Raw genomic sequence first — 11,885 nt, forward strand, 5'->3', positions numbered from 1 at the left:
CTCCTTTATGTCTCTTGTCTCCCCGCTGCATGCCTCTCCTTTATGTCTCTTGTCTCCCCGCTGCATGCCTCTCCTTTATGTCTCTCGTCTCTCGTCTCCCCGCTGCATGCCTCTCTTTTATGTCTCTTGTATCCCCGCTGCATGCCTCTCCTTTATGTCTCTTGTATCCCCGCTGCATGCCTCTCCTTTATGTCTCTAGTCTCCCCGCTGCATGCCTCTCCTTTATGTCTCTTGTCTGCCCGCTGCATGCCTCTCCTTTATGTCTCTAGTCTCCCCGCTGCATGCCTCTCCTTTATGTCTCTCGTCTCCCCGCTGCATGCCTCTCCTTTATGTCTGTTGTCTCCCCGCTGCATGCCTCTCCTTTATGTCTCTTGTCTCCCCGCTGCATGCCTCTCCTTTATGTCTCTCGTCTCCCCGCTGCATGCCTCTCCTTTATGTCTCTAGTCACCCCGCTGCATGCCTCTCCTTTATGTCTCTCGTCTCCCCGCTGCATGCCTCTCCTTTATGTCTCTTGTCTCCCCGCTGCATGCCTCTCCTTTATGTCTCTTGTCTCCCCGCTGCATGCCTCTCCTTTATGTCTCTTGTCTCCCCGCTGCATGCCTCTCCTTTATGTCTCTCGTCTCTCGTCTCCCCGCTGCATGCCTCTCCTTTATGTATCTAGTCTCCCCGCTGCATGCCTCTCCTTTATGTCTCTCGTCTCCCCGCTGCATGCCTCTCCTTTATGTCTCTTGTCTCCCCGCTGCATGCCTCTCCTTTATGTCTCTCGTCTCCCCGCTGCATGCCTCTCCTTTATGTCTCTCGTCTCCCCGCTGCATGCCTCTCCTTTATGTCTCTCGTTTCCCCGCTGCATGCCTCTCCTTTATGTCTCTCGTTTTCCCGCTGCATGCCTCTCCTTTATGTCTCTTGTCTCCCCGCTGCATGCCTCTCCTTTATGTCTCTCGTCTCCCCGCTGCATGCCTCTCCTTTATGTATCTAGTCTCCCCGCTGCATGCCTCTCCTTTATGTCTCTGTCTCCCCGCTGCATGCCTCTCCTTTATGTCTCTTGTATCCCCGCTGCATGCCTCTCCTTTATGTCTCTTGTATCCCCGCTGCATGCCTCTCCTTTATGTCTCTAGTCTCCCCGCTGCATGCCTCTCCTTTATGTCTCTTGTTTGCCCGCTGCATGCCTCTCCTTTATGTCTCTAGTCTCCCCGCTGCATGCCTCTCCTTTATGTCTCTAGTCTCCCCGCTGCATGCCTCTCCTTTATGTCTCTTGTCTCCCCGCTGCATGCCTCTCCTTTATGTCTCTAGTCCCCCCGCTGCATGCCTCTCCTTTATGTCTCTCGTCTCCCCGCTGCATGCCTCTCCTTCATGTCTCTTGTCTCCCCGCTGCATGCCTCTCCTTTATGTCTCTAGTCTCCCCGCTGCATGCCTCTCCTTTATGTCTCTTGTCTCCCCGCTGCATGCCTCTCCTTTATGTCTCTTGTCTCCCCGCTGCATGCCTCTCCTTTATGTCTCTAGTCTCCCCGCTGCATGCCTCTCCTTTATGTCTCTCGTCTCCCCGCTGCATGCCTCTCCTTTATGTATCTAGTCTCCACGCTGCATGCCTCTCCTTTATGTCTCTCGTCTCTCGTCTCCCCGCTGCATGCCTCTCCTTTATGTCTCTTGTCTCCCCGCTGCATGCCTCTCCTTTATGTCTCTTGTCTCCCCGCTGCATGCCTCTCCTTTATGTCTCTAGTCTCCCCGCTGCATGCCTCTCCTTTATGTCTCTTGTCTCCCCGCTACATGCCTCTCCTTTATGTCTCTTGTCTCCCCGCTGCATGCCTCTCCTTTATGTCTCTAGTCTCCCCGCTGCATGCCTCTCCTTTATGTCTCTAGTCTCCCCGCTGCATGCCTCTCCTTTATGTCTCTTGTTTCCCCGCTGCATGCCTCTCCTTTATGTCTCTAGTCTCCCCGCTGCATGCCTCTCCTTTATGTCTCTTGTCTCCCCGCTGCATGCCTCTCCTTTATGTCTCTAGTCTCCCCGCTGCATGCCTCTCCTTTATGTCTCTAGTCTCCCCGTTGCATGCCTCTCCTTTATGTCTCTCGTCTCCCCGCTGCATGCCTCTCCTTCATGTCTCTTGTATCCACGCTGCATGCCTCTCCTTTATGTCTCTAGTCTCCCCGCTGCATGCCTCTCCTTTATGTCTCTAGTCTCCCCGCTGCATGCCTCTCCTTTATGTCTCTTGTATCCCCGCTGCATGCCTCTCCTTTATGTCTCTAGTCTCCCCGCTGCATGCCTCTCCTTTATGTCTCTTGTCTCCCCGCTGCATGCCTCTCCTTTATGTCTCTAGTCTCCCCGCTGCATGCCTCTCCTTTATGTCTCTTGTCTCCCCGCTGCATGCCTCTCCTTTATGTCTCTCGTCTCTCGTCTCCCCGCTGCATGCCTCTCCTTTATGTCTCTAGTCTCCCCGCTGCATGCCTCTCATTTATGTCTCTCGTCTCCCCGCTGCATGCCTCTCCTTCATGTCTCTAGTCTCCCCGCTGCATGCCTCTCCTTTATGTCTCTCGTCTCCCCGCTGCATGCCTCTCCTTCATGTCTCTTGTCTCCCCGCTGCATGCCTCTCCTTTATGTCTCTAGTCTCCCCGCTGCATGCCTCTCCTTTATGTCTCTTGTCTCCCCGCTGCATGCCTCTCCTTTATGTCTCTTGTCTCCCCGCTGCATGCCTCTCCTTTATGTCTCTCGTCTCCCCGCTGCATGCCTCTCCTTTATGTCTCTCGTCTCCCCGCTGCATGCCTCTCCTTTATGTCTCTAGTCACCCCGCTGCATGCCTCTCCTTTATGTCTCTCGTCTCCCCGCTGCATGCCTCTCCTTTATGTCTCTCGTCTCCCCGCTGCATGCCTCTCCTTTATGTCTCTAGTCTCCCCGCTGCATGCCTCTCCTTTATGTCTCTCGTCCCCCCGCTGCATGCCTCTCCTTTATGTCTCTCGTTTCCCCGCTGCATGCCTCTCCTTTATGTCTCTAGTCACCCCGCTGCATGCCTCTCCTTTATGTCTCTCATCTCCCCGCTGCATGCATCTCCTTTATGTCTCTTGTCTCCCCGCTGCATGCCTCTCCTTTATGTCTCTTGTCTCCCCGCTGCATGCCTCTCCTTTATGTCTCTTGTCTCCCCGCTGCATGCCTCTCCTTTATGTCTCTCGTCTCTCGTCTCCCCGCTGCATGCCTCTCCTTTATGTATCTAGTCTGCCCGCTGCATGCCTCTCCTTTATGTCTCTCGTCTCTCGTCTCCCCGCTGCATGCCTCTCCTTTATGTCTCTAGTCTCCCCGCTGCATGCCTCTCCTTTGTCTCTTGTCTCCCCGCTGCATGCCTCTCCTTTATGTCTCTCGTCTCCCCGCTGCATGCCTCTCCTTTATGTCTCTCGTCTCCCCGCTGCATGCCTCTCCTTTATGTCTCTTGTTTCCCCGCTGCATGCCTCTCCTTTATGTCTCTCGTCTCCCCGCTGCATGCCTCTCCTTTATGTCTCTAGTCACCCCGCTGCATGCCTCTCCTTTATGTCTCTCGTCTCCCCGCTGCATGCCTCTCCTTTATGTCTCTCGTCTCCCCGCTGCATGCCTCTCCTTTATGTCTCTGTCTCCCCGCTGCATGCCTCTCCTTTATGTCTCTTGTCTCCCCGCTGCATGCCTCTCCTTTATGTCTCTCGTCTCCCCACTGCATGCCTCTCCTTTATGTATCTAGTCTCCCCGCTGCATGCCTCTCCTTTATGTCTCTGTCTCCCCGCTGCATGCCTCTCCTTTATGTCTCTTGTATCCCCGCTGCATGCCTCTCCTTTATGTCTCTTGTATCCCCGCTGCATGCCTCTCCTTTATGTCTCTCGTCTCCCCGCTGCATGCCTCTCCTTTATGTCTCTTGTTTCCCCGCTGCATGCCTCTCCTTTATGTCTCTTGTCTCCCCGCTGCATGCCTCTCCTTTATGTCTCTCGTCTCCCCGCTGCATGCCTCTCCTTTATGTCTCTCGTCTCCCCGCTGCATGCCTCTCCTTTATGTCTCTTGTTTCCCCGCTGCATGCCTCTCCTTTATGTCTCTCGTCTCCCCGCTGCATGCCTCTCCTTTATGTCTCTAGTCACCCCGCTGCATGCCTATCCTTTATGTCTCTCGTCTCCCCGCTGCATGCCTCTCCTTTATGTCTCTTGTCTCCCCGCTGCATGCCTCTCCTTTATGTCTCTCGTCTCCCGGCTGCATGCCTCTCCTTTATGTCTCTTGTCTCCCCGCTGCGTGCCTCTCCTTTATGTCTCTTGTCTCCCCGCTGCATGCCTCTCCTTTATGTCTCTCGTCTCTCGTCTCCCCGCTGCATGCCTCTCCTTTATGTCTCTAGTCTCCCCGCTGCATGCCTCTCCTTTATGTCTCTAGTCTCCCCGCTGCATGCCTCTCCTTTATGTCTCTTGTCTCCCCGCTGCATGCCTCTCCTTTATGTCTCTCGTCTCCCCGCTGCATGCCTCTCCTTTATGTATCTAGTCTCCCCGCTGCATGCCTCTCCTTTATGTCTCTGTCTCCCCGCTGCATGCCTCTCCTTTATGTCTCTTGTATCCCCGCTGCATGCCTCTCCTTTATGTCTCTTGTATCCCCGCTGCATGCCTCTCCTTTATGTCTCTAGTCTCCCCGCTGCATGCCTCTCCTTTATGTCTCTTGTCTCCCCGCTGCATGCCTCTCCTTTATGTCTCTCGTCTCCCCGCTGCATGCCTCTCCTTTATGTCTCTAGTCTCCCCGCTGCATGCCTCTCCTTTATGTCTCTCGTCTCCCCGCTGCATGCCTCTCCTTTATGTCTCTTGTCTCCCCGCTGCATGCCTCTCCTTTATGTCTCTTGTATCCCCGCTGCATGCCTCTCCTTTATGTCTCTAGTCTCCCCGCTGCATGCCTCTCCTTTATGTCTCTCGTCTCCCCGCTGCATGCCTCTCCTTTATGTCTCTTGTCTCTCGTCTCCCCGCTGCATGCCTCTCCTTTATGTCTCTTGTCTCCCCGCTGCATGCCTCTCCTTTATGTCTCTTGTATCCCCGCTGCATGCCTCTCCTTTATGTCTCTAGTCTCCCCGCTGCATGCCTCTCCTTTATGTCTCTCGTCTCCCCGCTGCATGCCTCTCCTTTATGTCTCTCGTCTCCCCGCTGCATGCCTCTCCTTTATGTCTCTTGTCTCCCCGCTGCATGCCTCTCCTTTATGTCTCTCGTCTCCCTGCTGCATGCCTCTCCTTTATGTCTCTAGTCTCCCCGCTGCATGCCTCTCCTTTATGTCTCTCGTCTCCCGGCTGCATGCCTCTCCTTTATGTCTCTAGTCTCCCCGCTGCATGCCTCTCATTTATGTCTCTCGTCTCCCGGCTGCATGCCTCTCCTTTATGTCTCTAGTCTCCCCGCTGCATGCCTCTCCTTTATGTCTCTAGTCTCCCCGCTGCATGCCTCTCCTTTATGTCTCTCGTCTCCCCGCTGCATGCCTCTCCTTTATGTCTCTCGTCTCCCCGCTGCATGCCTCTCCTTTATGTCTCTTGTCTCCCCGCTGCATGCCTCTCCTTTATGTCTCTTGTATCCCCGCTGCATGCCTCTCCTTTATGTCTCTAGTCTCCCCGCTGCATGCCTCTCCTTTATGTCTCTCGTCTCCCCGCTGCATGCCTCTCCTTTATGTCTCTTGTCTCTCGTCTCCCCGCTGCATGCCTCTCCTTTATGTCTCTTGTCTCCCCGCTGCATGCCTCTCCTTTATGTCTCTTGTATCCCCGCTGCATGCCTCTCCTTTATGTCTCTAGTCTCCCCGCTGCATGCCTCTCCTTTATGTCTCTCGTCTCCCCGCTGCATGCCTCTCCTTTATGTCTCTCGTCTCTCGTCTCCCCGCTGCATGCCTCTCCTTTATGTCTCTCGTCTCCCGGCTGCATGCCTCTCCTTTATGTCTCTAGTCTCCCCGCTGCATGCCTCTCCTTTATGTCTCTAGTCTCCCCGCTGCATGCCTCTCCTTTATGTCTCTAGTCTCCCCGCTGCATGCCTCTCCTTTATGTCTCTTGTCTCCCCGCTGCATGCCTCTCCTTTATGTCTCTTGTATCCCCGTTGCATGCCTCTCCTTTATGTCTCTGTCTCCCCGCTGCATGCCTCTCCTTTATGTCTCTAGTCTCCCCGCTGCATGCCTCTCCTTTATGTCTCTCGTCTCCCTGCTGCATGCCTCTCCTTTATGTCTCTAGTCTCCCCGCTGCATGCCTCTCCTTTATGTCTCTCGTCTCCCGGCTGCATGCCTCTCCTTTATGTCTCTCGTCTCCCCGCTGCATGCCTCTCCTTTATGTCTCTTGTATCCCCGCTGCATGCCTCTCCTTTATGTCTCTAGTCTCCCCGCTGCATGCCTCTCCTTTATGTCTCTTGTCTCCCCGCTGCATGCCTCTCCTTTATGTCTCTTGTATCCCCGCTGCATGCCTCTCCTTTATGTCTCTGTCTCCCCGCTGCATGCCTCTCCTTTATGTCTCTAGTCTCCCCGCTGCATGCCTCTCCTTTATGTCTCTAGTCTCCCCGCTGCATGCCTCTCCCTTTCATCCACTCTCCAGCGATCCTTCGTGTCCAGCATCTTTCCCCTCGTCCCATCTGGCGGTGGTGGAAACCGACAGCGCGGACGGCCCATAACTCCGCCTCCTTTGATTCAGATTGATGCGCCGGCCTGCCAAGCTTCCCAGCCGGAAATTCGGCGAAGCTGCTTCCTGTTTCAAGGTTGTGGATTCAGTCTCTTCACCAGGAATCATTCATCAACTGGAACTAAAGCGCCTCGTTGTGATTCACGCTTTCTGAATCGGGGAATGTTTAAATTTCACGTCCAGAAGTTGTTTGTGTCTGACATTGTTGTGTGAACAATGAGAACAATGAGGAGAACCAGCGCATGGGGGAGGAGTTCACAAACTGGCTCCGCACAGCTGACCAATCACAGATGAAGTGGGCGTGAATTTCGGATCGCTGGCTCGGAAACGTAAAGAAAAACAGCCGCTGTCTAATCCAACGTCCAAAGGTGTGTGTGTGTGTGTGGGGGGGGGTACCTTTTCATTCCTTTTGTGTAGTCGTTTTGCATCTTGTTGTAGTTTATTGTTTTCCTTGTAGTCTTTACTTAACTCTCTGTGGTTGTGTGGTCTTCTTGAGTCACTTTGTAGTCACTTTGTGTCTCTTTTAAGTAGTTTTGTGTCTCGTTGTACTCATGTTGAGTCTTTTTGTAGCTGTTTTGTGCATCTTTGTAGTCACTTTGTGTCTCTGTCTCTTTGCAGCTGGCTTTTAACTCTTTGTCATGTTTTGTCCCTTTGAGAGAGTTCTTGTTGGAGGCCAGAGGGCCCTGAGTGTTGGCCCCTGGACATGTGCCCAGGGGGCCCCTTCAGTAACCCATCCACATTGAGCCATCACATTGCAGCCCGGTTAGTGGCTGCCGTCTGCGGCGCTGTCCTTCAATACTGAAGAAATGTCAAACATTGCTGTCCCCATTAGTCACTTAGACAGAACCATATTGGGAAAGGTTGTAAAACACCAAAGTTACCCTTTTACTAGGACCTCCCACAGCTGAGCATGGGAACCCTGTAATGGAAGCTGTAATTGAACAGACCTGCTCCTACATGCAGGACCGGGACACAAACACCACCGACATGTCCCGATGCTGCTCCAGGACTTGGACTGACAGTCTTTAATTAGACTCCATAGACGTGGCGAGTGCAGTGAAGTCACAAAGAGAGCAGGAAGACCGAATAAAGAAAAGTACAATAGGCCCAAAGGAAACACTCTCCTACGCTGGCACCACCTAAAGGAGACAACAGATCTGACAGTCAATGCAGAGTGCGAGTGAACGCTCAGGACACGAGGAATGTACGTGTTCTATGTAACTCGCTGGCAGTGGGAGAATATTCCACTGAGCTCATCAGACAGTTCCTCAACAGGACTGACAATAGATGTCTCTTTCCCAAGTGGGAGTCGACTGTGAATTCCTTCCCTATCTATTAAATGTCTCCTCGTGTTGCACGTCTGTGCCGCAGGTTACAGCCCACAGGCTCACAAGTCTGTAAATGTGGCTTTCTCCTGGAAATTACTATGAGCTGCGGCATATCTATGCAGACATTCTCAGCATACCGACAAGTTGACAGACACACACACACACACCTTATCTCTCCCTCAGCCCCGAGGGTCCACGTGCCTGGGCGTACCAGGGGATTGCTCCAGGTTTGGGTAAATAAACTAAGTAACTCCACAGAGACAGTTGCACGTTATTTGAAGACACATTTGTAAACCAGACAGTGGAAACATGGTGTGTTACGTCGCAGCTTCAAGACGCAGCTCCACGTCGCAGCGTCACGTCGCAGCTCCACGTCGCAGCTCCACGTCGCAGCTCCACGTCGCAGCTCCACGTCGCAGCTCCACGTCGCAGCTTCAAGACGCAGCTCCACGTCGCAGCTCCACGTCGCAGCGTCACGTCGCAGCGTCACGTCGCAGCGTCACGACGCAGCTCCACGTCGCAGCTCCACGTCGCAGCTCCACGTCGCAGCTCCACGTCGCAGCTCCACGTCGCAGCTCCACGTCGCAGCTCCACGTCGCAGCTCCACGTCGCAGCTCCACGTCGCAGCTTCAAGACGCAGCTCCACGTCGCAGCTCCACGTCGCAGCGTCACGTCGCAGCGTCACGTCGCAGCGTCACGACGCAGCTCCACGTCGCAGCTCCACGTCGCAGCTCCACGTCGCAGCTCCACGTCGCAGCTCCACGTCGCAGCTCCACGTCGCAGCTTCAAGACGCAGCTCCACGTCGCAGCTTCAAGACGCAGCTCCACGTCGCAGCGCCACGTCGCAGCGTCACGTCGCAGCTCCGCGTCGCAGCTCCGCGTCGCAGCTCCGCGTCGCAGCGTCAAGTCGCAGCTCCACGTCGCAGCTCCACGTCGCAGCTCCACGTCGCAGCGTCACGACGCAGCTCCACACACACACACACACACACACACACATACACACACACACATACACACACACACACACATACACACACACACACACATACAAACACATACACACACACACACACATACAAACACACACACATACAAACACATACACACACACACACACATACAAACACATACACACACACACACACATACACACACACATACACACATACAAACACATACACACACACATACAAACACATACACACACACATACACACACATCCACACACACACACACACACACACACACATACACACACACATACACACATACATACACATACACACACACATACAAACACATACACACACACATACACACACATACACACACACACACACACATACACACACACATACAAACACATACACACACACATACACACACATACACACACACACACACACACACAGTGGTCTCTGCAGTGGACTTTAATGAGCACCGCAGTCAGACAGCAGTTAATAGTCATGCTAATCTCTAAGCTGCTGCTTCCATCCCTCCATTCACTCTCTTCATCCTTTGTGTTGTCTCTCTCTCTCCCTCTCCTCCCCCGCTGTCCCTCTCTCGCTCACCCCTGATGATTTCTATTTCTCCCCCTCTCAGGATTCCTTCCTTACATCCTTCCTTCCTTCCCTCATGTCCTTGCTCTCCCTCCATCACCTCCCTCGTCATCCTTTGTTCGCTCTCCACTTTCCCTTTAGCTCCTTCCATCTTCTTTCTTCTCCTCGCTCGCTTTTTTTTCCTTCATTTTTTCCTTTTCAATTTCCCTCTTCCGTCCACTTCTCTCGCCTCCTTATAGCCGAGCGCTCCTCCTCCTCCTCCTCCTCCTCAGCATCAGCTCTTCAGCGCAGGCCGAGTGTGTAAATGTGAGTGTGTGTTCGCCAACAGACTTCTCGGCCTTTAATTGTGTGTTGCTCGTGTGCGGAGAAAAACAAGAAAAAACACTTTAATTCTGAGAGGGGGAAAAACGGAAAAGGGAAACTTTGCTGGCGGAAAGAGGAGGGAAGTGCTTCAATGGACAGATGGATCGTCATCCACACAGAGGGGGGGAGGAGGAGAGGAGGAGAGGAGGAGAGGAGGAGATCGGACATTAATGACAAGTGAGCGGCTTGAAAGGAACAGAGAGGGGTTAATTGGGCTCCATGCATATTAAAGAGTCAACAAAACAAACACATGTCGTGCCATTGTTTGTTTTGTTGTGTTTGGCTAATGCCCCCTCCATTCATCCATTCATCCATTCATCCATTCATCCATTCATCCATTCATCCATTCATCCATTCATCCATTCATCCATTCATCCATTCATCCATTATCCTGCGACTACTCATCCTCGACTGGCTGGAGACGATCACAGCTGATGTCGGTGGAGAGGCGGGACAACGGGTCATGTGACATCTTAAGAAAGGCTCTTTTCCTACGAGGGACAGATTCCGTCTTCACAGGAAACTACTTTACTAAGGAGGTCACTGCCTTCTCACCCAGGAGGGAAACAAAAGGGAAACAGGAAGTGCAACGACACTTCTACCGGCTTGCATCATGGGTAATGAATGCCAGGCAACGCAATGTGCAGCAAGCTGTGGGCTCCATTGATGGCATGTCTGTGGAGGCAGATGTGGTGTTGCATGTGGTCCACCACGTGCTGGACTTGGACACATGGAACCACAGGGATCCAGTGTCACACTAGGATGAAGTCTCTCTAAATGAACAGACCTGGTCGGGGTCGTCCAGCAGTCGGAGCACAAAACTACCAACATTAATGCGCCGTAATTAGAAGATATTCAGGTCCCGTTTGTCTTGAAAGAACGCTCTCTTTCTAAACCCAACTCGGTGCTTTTGTTGCCTACACCTCACTAAGTTGTTTCCTGTGTAGACGGAAGTTTATTTTGAAAATACTGCATTCGTGTAACGAGAGGAAATGGACACGCGTCGACCGCTTTGGTAGGAAAACGCTCGAGGAGTAACTTTATGTAAGACTTCACACACATCCCTCTCTCTCCCTCGTCCCTGTGCCATGTCGCGTAGCTCTTCTCCGTCTCAGGGGGAGGAGCACCGCTCTGCCATCGGCCGGAAGCTTTGATGCAACACTCTTACTGCCACCACACACAGTGCATTGGAGCTTTTTGGGTCCTGGCGGCCTCTCCCGGCTAAGCTGCCCGACTTACCTCATCACCAGAGAACCGTCTCAGCCATTCGTTTCTCTGCACACAACAAAGCAGCCTAATTACGGGCCTGAGCCGGCTTCCTGTGTCTCATCCCCGCTGGAGCCGACGGCTCGGCCTTCACACCGTAAACTCCCTCCGAGTCAGAGCCCTCGGCGTAACCTCGGTTTTAATCGGTGAGTGTGACAGCTGGAGGGATTTGGTGCTTGGTCTGAATGGTTATAGTCTGGGGAGAGGTGGTCCTGATGCAGCTAAAGGGGGTTCCTGTTACCATGAAGCACATTAAGGAGCGCCGACGACTACATAAATTAGGCCATATGGATCGATTTTGATTACATAATTTCCGACCGCTCACAACAATGAAACAGCGAGTTGAGAGTCGGCGTGGAGCGACACGACGGCCACTAAACGAACTCTGAGGAGAGCCGTGCAGCGATGACCTGGAAATAACCTGCGTTCTCCTGTTGAGGAGGAAGGAAGAAGGAAAGAGCAGGAGAGCGCTGCTCGTGTGCTGCTTTAAGATCACTTAAGATCACTATTAAGTTCACTTAAGTTCACTTAAGATCACTATTAAGTTTACTATTAAGTTCACTATCAGGTTCACTTAAGATCACTATTAAGATCAATATTAAGTTCACTTAAGTTCACTTAAGATCACTATTAAGTTCACTTAAGTTCACTTAAGTTCACTATTAAGTTTACTATTAAGTTCACTATCAGGTTCACTTAAGATCACTATTAAGATCAATATTAAGTTCACTTAAGTTCACTTAAGATCACTATTAAGTTT

The 11,885-nt window shown here is 52.6% G+C and overlaps 1 protein-coding gene across 1 annotated transcript in view; it reads left to right on the forward strand.

Annotated features, from left to right (window-relative positions):
• The first annotated feature begins 8,245 nt into the window (after window positions 1-8,245).
• LOC117731138 (clumping factor A-like) overlaps window positions 8,246-11,885 on the forward strand; it is a 32,182-nt gene continuing 28,542 nt past the window's right edge. The window contains exon 1 of the mRNA XM_034533294.1: window positions 8,246-8,842. Coding sequence (XP_034389185.1) covers window positions 8,246-8,842 — 597 coding nt within the window. The remainder of the gene's footprint in view (window positions 8,843-11,885) is intronic.

This window comes from Cyclopterus lumpus, chromosome 5 (genome assembly GCF_009769545.1).
Source record: "Cyclopterus lumpus isolate fCycLum1 chromosome 5, fCycLum1.pri, whole genome shotgun sequence".
Lineage (NCBI taxonomy): Eukaryota > Metazoa > Chordata > Actinopteri > Perciformes > Cyclopteridae > Cyclopterus > Cyclopterus lumpus.